Source organism: Puccinia triticina, chromosome 10A (assembly GCF_026914185.1).
Source record: "Puccinia triticina chromosome 10A, complete sequence".
NCBI classification, from domain to species: domain Eukaryota; kingdom Fungi; phylum Basidiomycota; class Pucciniomycetes; order Pucciniales; family Pucciniaceae; genus Puccinia; species Puccinia triticina.
In genome coordinates this window covers 6,586,070-6,596,455 of record NC_070567.1, presented here as the reverse complement: position 1 = coordinate 6,596,455, position 10,386 = coordinate 6,586,070, and the positions used below count along the sequence as shown (strand labels likewise).

General features: G+C 48.4%; 1 protein-coding gene across 1 annotated transcript; it reads right to left on the bottom strand.

Annotated features, from left to right (window-relative positions):
- Window positions 1-249: 249 nt before the first annotated feature.
- PtA15_10A694 (uncharacterized protein) lies at window positions 250-729 on the bottom strand (the record flags this gene model as incomplete). The annotated part of the gene is made up of 2 exons (XM_053160896.1): window positions 250-268; window positions 452-729. The coding sequence occupies 2 exons, from the start codon at window positions 727-729 to the stop codon at window positions 250-252; spliced, it is 297 nt and encodes a 98-aa protein (XP_053024825.1).
- Window positions 730-10,386: the final 9,657 nt, after the last annotated feature.

Sequence of the window (10,386 nt, the reverse complement as noted above, 5' to 3'; positions counted from 1 at the left end):
TTGTTTCTTTTTTTATGTTTTTTTATAAGCCACCATTGTGGAAACCTACAACATCTTTCCTGGCTGATGTAGACAAAATTACTACTGAAGGGAGCAGCGGGGATGTTTAATTGACTTTTTACACCAAAAAACTAAAAGAAAACCCCAAACAATTGAAAACAGCAATAGAGAGGAGTTAAGAGAGGAGGACGGAATTTGTGTTTAACTATGATGTCAAGCAGCTTGATCATGGTTCTGATCTGGGCCAAGCTATAAGTTTGGAAGTTTCCTGGGTAGTCATTGTGCCCTCAACGTTGGGGAGGGGATTGGAATTCTGGAAGTTCTGGTTCGCGGCGGAGGCGTTGGGGAGCTTGAGAGCAGAGGGCCGGGGCCGAGGCCGAGGCTGGCGGCGAAGAGCGGTGTGGTGACGTGGTGTGTCAGTGGTCGGAGAGGAGGGGGCAGAAGGGCATACGGGGAGAGACTTGACGGGGTGTGCTTGTTTGAGGGGAAGAGTTGGAGCAGGAGGCGGTCGGCATTCATGAGGGAGATGCTTGTGTGATGAGACTGGCCACTCGTCTTTGGATGCGCCTCGTTTGCCAGCAGCACCAAGCTGTTGCTCGTGCTCGACAACAACATGCTAGTCACCCGGCGCGGGGAGAGGCGGGCTCGGTTCTTTAATGTTTTCTTCTTCTGCCGATGTTTGTGTGACTCGAGAAGGTCCGGCGGGTATGAGGACCAATTGGATTTCATACTGGTAGAAGAGCTTTGGTTCCAGATACAGAATCAGTGGGCATGACATTGAGGGGCAAGTATGAGGAAGGTTCAATTGGTGAACCAAGACAAGTTTGACACTGGGGATGTTTCAAAAGCACGGACAATACCCTCTTCCTTTTTACACCAAGGATGTTTTGGAAGCACATACAATACCCTTGTCCTCGTTGGAAATGATGAGGGGAACATGACGCTGAAGGTAGCAGCGGCCACGCGTCTTTAAATTACCAGCGCTGGCTTTACAAGAGTTGGAGACCTTCATGACATCAAAATAGGCATTGAGAGACATCAAAACGGCGAGGAACTCCTTGGTCTTGGAGATGAACTCGAGTGATCAACAAAACATAAACTGAGTTAGAGAGAAATATGATCAGTCAGGCTCTTGACCACCAGCAAAGTGAAAAAAGTGCTCCCTTTATAGTCCAATAGCTGTTCAATCCCTCTTGAAAGGGTGTGGGGGAGTGACGTGGCGGTGGTTTTGTTTCCAAGGCAGGCCAGGGCGTACAGTCGAGTAGTCAAGGAGACTTTGTCCAGTAGCAGTGTGAGTGGGGCTCTGTTGCGGCCAGGCTGTAGCAGGGTGGAGTTGGGAAAGAGAAGGCCAGGGCTGGGTGGATGAGTCCAATGGGTATATAAACAACAGTGGGCCAGCTACGCTAACCGTAGCGTTAACGTGGCGTAGCGTAGCAGAATTCCGCTAAATTTTAGCGTAGCGTTAGCGGATTGCGCCTTCTCTGCGCTAACGCTACACGCAAAGGGTGCGCAGCTAATTTAGCTGTTAGCGTAGCGTTAGCGCAGATGCGTGCAATTGCGCTAACGCTACACACGCAGGGCGCAAAAGAGCACGCGCTACGGTGCACCACAGTGCCTTTAGCTGAAAAAAAGGCCGTTTTTTTTCCGCTAAAAGCGCTGTAGCGCAGCGTAGTGACTGTAGCGGCGCGCTAACACTAACAAACAATTGGCGCCCTGTTAGCGCCGCTGAAACGTAGCGCAGCGTAGCGGCGCTAACAGCGCGCTAACGCTACTCAAAATGGGCGGGCGCTTTTTGCCGCTATGCTAACACTAAGTGGCCCTGAAGCGTAGTGTAGTGTAGCGGCCCACTGTTGATATAAACCACAAGATTGTGTTTGCTTTAGCCCCAGGGCGTCCTCTGCCGCTGTACTTCCAGCGTGCAGTTTTTCCTCACCCCCTCCGCTGTTGCACTTGCACAGTTTGAGGGGTTCAACTCGTTGGCCCCCCTTTGCATAATGCCTTAAATGCGGCACGCTGGGGGTCATCCTCTCACTGTTTTTTAACCCTGCTAGACAGGGATGGACAGTGAGCCATGGTGCATCAGCAGCTTGCTGATGTTGGGTGGCTGGTTGCAGGTTGTTGTTTAATTGTGTTTTTTTGTTGATTTAGACATTTGTAGAGGGAAAACCCTTGATTTTTTTTGTGATTTTTGGAGATTTCTAGGGGAAACCCTTGAGGTTTTGTTTTGTGATTCAGAGGCTTTAATAAACTTGGATTTTCTATTTTTTATTGAATTAATCAGCAATTATATCACCCATAATTATATTGGTGCCAAACGGGGCCTTAAAGGTAGACAGCTCATTTAATGATTATTGCCTTTCAGTGATGCTCCAAAACTGACTATCCAATAATCTTTAATTTTTTTTGTTGGTCAGAAACATGTGGGTGCCATGTACCTTGGGGCTAGAGATGGCAAATGGTACCCGCCTCGTGTCCGGGTACTGCCTGCTTTTTTGGCCCAAAACAGATACCCGTACCCGTACTTGGCACCCAGGTCTTTCTGGCGGGTACCGGCGGTACCCGCGAAGTTGTTTTTTGTAGATATTGTGTTTTGCTTAATGGTTGGACTTCAAGAGTGAAGTTGAGTGCTGTAGTTATGGGGTTGTCTGGCACAGCCCCAGTTTAATCTCCATCATTCTGCCATACGGAGCCCGCCTGTACTGAAGTGAAAATGATCATGATGATCTTTATTTCACAATCCAAGGCAAAAACAAAAAAAAATGGAATTACAGAATGCCATGATTTGTGCACAGCAACAGGACCATCCGTCCAAGCATTCTACAAAACACAATATTTGCCTGCTTGCCAAGAGGGATCCCATTTGGGCTTCTGCAAGCTGGTATCAGTATACCTGCCGCCGAGAGAGGATTTATACCTGCTCGCCGAGAGGGATTCCTCTCGGCGAGCAGGTATACACCCACCAGCTCTCCAAGAGTTTGGCGAGCTGGTGTGTGTATACCAGTGCTCGCCAAGAGGAATCCCTCTCGGCGAGCTGGTGTATGTATACCAGTGCTCGCCAAGAGGAATCCCTCTCGGCGAGCTGGCGTATGTATACCGGTGCTCGCCAAGAGGAATCCCTCTTGGCGAGCCGGTCATGGTGTGTGTACACCAGCTTTCAGAACTCTCGGCGAGCTGTTGTGTGTACACCAGCTCTCCGACCTCTCGGCGAGCTGTTGTGTGTACACCAGCTCTCCGACCTCTCGGCGAGCTGGTGTGTGTGCACCAGCTCTCCGAACTCTCGGCGAGCTGGTGTGTGCTCGCCGAGAGGAATCCCTCTTGACGGGCTGGTGGCTCGGCGAGCTGGTGTGTCTATACCAGTGCTCGCCAAGAGGAATCCCTCTTGGCGAGCTGGTGTGTGTATACCTGCTCGCCGAGAGGAATCCCTCTTGGCGGGCTGATGGGCGAGCTGGTGGTGCTGCAGCCGGGGATATCACACAGGACTTGCAGGATCCAAGCCGTCTCCTCTCGTTCATCTTCTGCACACGTTTCCGGGATGACCTTCACTGCTGCCGCAGTAGTTTAAGGTAACCCCGTAGGCCCTTGTGGTCCCTACCTGTCGGTAGGTTTTCACCGGGGCCAGTGTTCGGGTCTCGGCGGAGAGCCCCGAGTTTGCTATGGCCTCGCTTCCTTCGGGGTGTCACATCCTGTCTAGGACGGATCCCTAGGGAGGGTCGCCAACAACTCGGAGCCTCTCCTCCTGAAGCAGAGAGGAAAGAATGGGATTGGCTACCCTAGCCGGAGTGGAGAGGGGGTTTGGGCTATACCCTTAACTCAGGGAGAAGCCTGAGCCTTCACGAACCCCCACACTTCGACCTAGTTTACGCTACAGAGACCCGAAATTACTACTAATATTCCATCCGATATCATACATCACTTATCCAACAATTCCAGGGCGGCGATAGTCGCGGAGAGCTCGGCAGCGGAGTAGGATCTGATATAGAGTTTGTAACTGCAAGACTTCCACCGGCCTAAATCGCAGATGGTCTTGATGTCCACGCCCAGTGCGTTCCTAATCGAAGCCCCCCCTACCCTAAAAGAGTACCCCGATATTCCGCTTCTTCCTATTGCCACCCACGCCCGCGTCAAACGTGTTCGTACCATATTCTTGGTCAGGTTGACCCGGCCAACGGGTGAGTCGAAGCCGAATAAGGATTCATCGCGCGAGCTTCCGTTTTCTAGCCTCCTCTTGATCGCTTTCAGCGGACAGAGCAGGTTGCCGGTTGCCGTCAGCCGCAAGTGTTGGACTTCGCGCGTGTCGGCTGTTTCAGCGAACCGTAAGGATATGGCTGCCGTGGATCCGTTGCCCGCAAAAACCACGTCTGATTTTCGAATTCCTCCGCCCAAACTTGGAATTCCCGATTTTGACGTATAAGTTACTTCGCCTAACCTCGCCAAGCCCCAAAAGGCCACCACGCATAGGTCTATGAGCGCCGAATCGAACGCGTTGCTACTCGATAGTTCCTTGACTAACGCAATGAGGTCGTATATCATGACGGCTTTCTTCCTTTCGGTCGCTGGGCGCAAGGCGTCTCTTTTAGCCAAGCCTCTTAACATGAGTTTGATTTTCTTCTCCGCCGTTTGTGGGTACTTCACGTCGTGGAGAAGGTGCCAGGCTTTCAGGCCGTGCAAATATTTCTCTATCGTAGTGGAGGAGATTTCGTGTGAATCAATTGTATCTGGTTTTCTTCCTGCCCATAGGCAGAACAGGTAGATGTCTTCAGTCGTGGCTGGGAGCTCGAACCGAGTGTCGCCCGACGCCCGCTTAAAGAGGAGGAACTTCCTTACCGCCGAATTGTAGCTACGCAGTGTGCCTGCGTCCCACCCTTGTAATACCAAGAGGCCCAAATCCGAAGGCTTTTTTAAGGTATGGCCCGTGGACGTGAAGTCTTTCAAATTAACAGAGGCCAATTTGCCCATGATTGTAGCGAGTAAAGTGAATCAAAAGTAACGTAGCTGCAACAACAAGCCGGAAAATACAGGAAATGGATTCAGATTAAGAAGACAACTTGGGACAAGATGTGGTCAAGATCCGATGGGATGGGAACAACCAATTGATGTTTCACATTCTGACCCGAGCGTATCCCTCGCGACAGGGCGTCTGCTTTATTATCTTTTGATGTGACTCTTTTAGCTATTAAGTTTATACCCTCCCTGATCAGGAGTTTCTGAATCTCAATCCACTCCCCGTTTGAGTGTATATCGCGCGATTTCTTATTGTTGATTCCATTTTCGGTTGTTGTATTGTCGGTCCATACTACTAACGACTTCCCTCTCTGGCTTCGTAGCTTGAGGACCATAAGGAGGCCGAGGCGAATCGCAACCGTTTCCAGATAGGAGATTCGGGTGTTACCGTCTCCAGGGTTGTGAAGCTTAAACTGAGCCCAGTGTTTCCCCACCAGCACCCCGATTCCGAATGACGTTGAAGCGTCTCCTACCCAACCAATATCAAGAGGAGGTCCGTAATTGATTATTCTGGTGTGTTTGAAGTTCTCAAGTGTTGACTTCCACACTTCGAGGTCGGCCAAAACATCAGGGGGCGTTTCCCGTAATGCCCTTTGGTATTGCCAGGACATCAGCCATCTATACAGTGAGTTTAGATGGCACCGCAAGTGCGGTAGTATATAAGAGACATGATTGAGCCGTCCGACTAGGACCTCGACATCTTCATGATCGAACCGCGCGCCTTTAGCTAGATACGGTTGGATCTGTTGTAGGCGCTTTTGGATTTTCCCGTCTGGGAGCCGTACCGTTTTGTCGACACCGTTCCACACAAACCCAATGAACTTCTGTTCGTTACTGAAAGGAGAATACTTTGATTTGTTCGTCAGAACTCCTAGTTTCGTGGACTTTTCAACCACTTCTTCCATGGTTACGGCGCTGCCTTGAATTCTAATGAACAAATTATCATCTACCCATCTAAAAATCGTTACCAAATCGAAGTGGTTCTTCATAATCTGCTTCCAAGCATCTGCGGGTCGGCCGAAGGATCCACATCCTGCGACCCCGCCAAAAGTAATGCGCGTGTCGACGAGGAAATTGCCGTTGAAGTCCTTAACGGTCAAATACTTCCATTGGCACAAGGGTGTTGGAATCTGCCGGTAGGCTTTTTCCCAGTCAAACAGTGCCAATTCAAGCGGTCTAGAATCTTCCGCAAAAAATTTTGAAACCCGATTGAAGTCGTCCCACGTCGTTTCAAAGTCCCCCTTATTCACGAAAGAGTTCACGGAAGAGATGGACGGATCATTCCTCGGAAAGGACAAATCATTAATTGGACGAATTGCCCCGTCCCCGTTAACCACGGCTCCCAACGGGTTCGACCTGAAGAATCCGAAGGCGTTTATCATCTGTTGTTTTGAGAACGGACCAAACATCCGCTGAGCTGCTAATTCCTTTGCGATGGATTCTTCAATCTTAGGTTTGGCTTTCTCCGATGATGCATGATTGTCCGGAGTAAAGCAATCAAGTTCACCTAATCTGTGTTCTGGGATTCCTTGGTCGAATCCGAATTCGAAACCATGTAAAACGTCTTCGTATTCCGGGAGCAGATTGCTCTCTTTGAGAGCGGTCTCCCATTCGGACAAGTTCATCTCACACTTAACCGCCATAGGTAAATTCGGGACTATCCCGTCGATCATACATGTATCTTCAACCAATGTTACATTGTCCTGCCAGCTATTTTTTAGAACAAAAAAAATAAAAAATAAAAACATAACCAGAGATGAAAAATGCAACCAATCGTCAGGAATGAAGGCTAACAATGAGGTGCCCCGCAAACCGTGCAATTTCAACCACAAGGTAACAACAGGAAGTCGAAAAATTCTTTAAAAAGGATGGGAGAAAAAGGCCCACTAGTTCTCTTTGTCTTTAGCTGAAGAAGAGGAGTTATCTTTCTTCTTAAAACCCTTGGAGGTTCCTTGATCCTTTCCATAGCCGCCACGATCTCTATTATAGGCGCCATGATAACCTCCATAATCGTTTCCTCTACCCCCTTGGCCTTCTCCATATCCATGATCTCTCGGTCGCTTGTAAAAATTTTCTTCTTGGTGGTAATCATGATATCCTTCGTAATCTGAGTTGCGTCTTTCTTGACCCCACCTTTCGCCAAACCCTCTACCACGATGGCCGCCCCTCCCGCGTCCAGAGACAGATTCGTTCCTTGGTTGATCTTCTCCTACCTTCTGAGCTTTAACGCGTTGTTTGCCCGTATTCGGATCGAAACCAAATTTCTTAGCACCAATCGCATAGGGATTGTCCGTTTCGTCATTCTCCCCGAGAGACGAAGTGATCCGCCAAGCCTCCCGCTTGACATCGTCCCGATACATAGAAATATCCACGGCTGATATTTCACCTGAATCAGTCTTTACTTGATAGGAAAAGGCATTTTGTCGCACGATCATATCGTATTGAAAGGCCGTCATGAATCCTTCTTCCCCAACAATCTTGTCCACATTTTCTTTATGAACCAAGATCCACTTCGCAAATTCCGTATAACCATACATATCTCTGAAAGTTATGTAGAAATTACGATGATTTGTCGTCCATTTACTGAACGTCTGCGTCCATTCGTTTGGATACTCGTAACCGATGTAATTCCCATCCTTCTCATCCCCTCTCGATCTTCAATTAGTGTAATAGTGAATAGCGTCTCGTTGCCAGTTCTTATCGAAAATTGTTAAAGGAATGGGTCCGCGGAACTCCCGGATGTTGCGATCAAAATATGGAGTAAATCCGACATCAAAGTGATTAGGTAGCGACCCCTTGATGAACACAATTGTCGTTTTGTCGACAGGTCTCTTCACCGCGTTAACTGCCGGGTTGACCGCGTCGCTTGAACAAGATCTTAAGAGATCTGGTTTATCTGGGGCCGACAGAGAGGTAGTGTTATCCATCTTTCCGTATAGTCTCAAGAAGAAGTCGGTAGATTTTCTATCTCCTTTATCGAAGGCTTCTCTAGCTCGCTCGCAAATCTCTTGACGATCCGTCTTGTCTTGAGCAGCCATGTTTCCGATGGTGCTGGCGGTGTTGCCCACTAGATTGGAAGGATCGGTCACATTCGTTTTGCTGACTAGGGAGGGATCGGTCACAGTCACTACGTCCGGCTCAACTATCAACGGCAAGTTAGACAAGATGGCCTTGTAACGGGATGCCGTATCTTGATTTTGACTATCTTTTGAAGGATTCGGAATCTCTGAATGACATCGAGCAAAATACGATTCAATATTTAAATATAGAATGACAACAATCAATATTGAGCAAAATACGATTGATATTATAATTGATCTCTATGCTACCCAGCGACTTTGGGAGCTATAAGATAGTGATGACTAACCCTTGAAACTATCTTCACTTTCGGTGTCATTTGACGCATCCTTGCCTTTCGTCATAGCGTCACCTTTATAGAAAGAATCCGCATGAATTGAATCAGCTAACCAGCTACTTTGGTTGCTTCACCCCATCGAAGGAGAACTAACCACTTAAGTTCTCCGTCCCTATCTCACGAACCGCGTCTTGATCTGCCGCACCCGCCCCTGGATGTTGGATACCACGTCCTAATGCCCCTTCGACCGGTGCCTCTGGTGCACTTGGAATATCTGCCGACTTGTTGAGTCTCTTGGTCGATCGCTTTGCCATTTCTTCAACCATGTCCAATTTATATCGAATGTGGGATCGTGTGACTGGAGGTTTAGTCTTGCGAGTGACTGAGGATTGAGTCGTGCGAGTAACTGAAAATTTGAGTCGTGCAAGTAGGGAGCTATTTTGAGTAAAGAGCTGATGGATGCAAGGTTGTACGATGGATGTTGTAAGGTTACTATGCAAATGCGTAAACCTAAAAAAAAATCGTAAGAAACTGAGAAAATGCGCAATCCGATGAGCAGTTGAGAGGTGGCGGAGAGCGCTAGGGATGATGCAGGGCTAGGAGAGTCGCGGGGAGCTAGATTATGAAGGTTGTCGTGGCAGGTGCATGAGCCCGGTCCTAAACCTAATAAATCTTAATCTAGCTTTGACTCCCTAGTCTCCAGACAGGGCGCTCTCGCTCGCGTGCTTGGACCTGGGCGACCTCCCCCTGCGGGTCCGGTCTCCGTCCAGACAAGTCCAGAAGGGGGTCGGGGACACACACAGTGGAAAAGAGGTAGCAGTATTGGCGGGTATCAAGCGGCGGTACCCGCCTAAAAATCACACAAAAACCAATGCCGGGTACCGCCGTGCGGGTACCCGTTTGCCATCTCTACTTGGGGCCGATGCATGGCAGTCACCCAATGGTCAGGATATCCATGGGGTAATCATTTACCGCTTAGGGGAGAAGGATGATGGAAAATTCAATCTTGAATCCATGCCACTTGATTTTGTTCAGCTCGCTTTCAGTAACACTGGAGACTATCTTGCCAAAACAATGTCCTTGGTAGTTGAAAAATTTGAAGTTTAAGATAAAGTACGCCCAATTTGATGCCTCTTCTTCTTGTGATACATTTTTATGACCTAATTCATTGCTTTTAATCAGATCTGTGGCATTGTTGACAACAATGCCTCAAACAATGCATCTATGGTGGCCGCTATGAAAAAGTTTAAATGGCCTTGTTTCAAATGTGAACCGCATTGGATCAGGTTCTTTGCACATATACTTAATATGATTGTCCAATCAATCCTGCGGCCGTTCAAGCATCTCCAAAATAAAGCACCTGGTAAACGGGCGACCAATATTGAAACAGACAAGGAATCAGAATATGAGGATGCCAAGATTCAGATCCAAAGGCAAGTTGTTTTATCATTAAATAATAATGAACATCATTCTCATGGTCTCAATGGAAAAATAGATACAACACCAATGATTCCATCTGTCAGGGCGGGTCTCTATTGTGGCCGCGCCCTGAATATAAACCTTAGTTATGATCTAAGGTTTCAGCTGATCTCAGCTGTCACAACATCAGTCGGAGCTCGACTTGGCCGCAGCACAAGGAGGAAAAGCCGCGCCTCCGTCTGGAGGGGCTGGTTGAGTGTATACAACCAAAGTCCAAGGGACTCGAAGATTTTGGTCCTGTCTAGGACAGGAAAGAGAAAAAAGGGAAAAGGCCCGACTTACCTAGTGGAACTGGGAGTCGGGTTGAGAGCGGAAAGGATGGAAGTGAGAAAGAGATGGATCAGAAACCCCAATCGTTGTGTTTGGCGTGCGTAGTCGAATGCAACAATGAAAGCGGGTGTGGTAACTCATCTGGGGGTTGTTCCTGGTAGGAACAATCCCTAGTACTTATACCCCAGTTGTGCTGGGCTAACCTGTGGTCCAATGCACATTGGTACTCTTCGATCTATCCACCTGGGAATCTTATTAGAAGATACCCAGGTGTTGCTCCC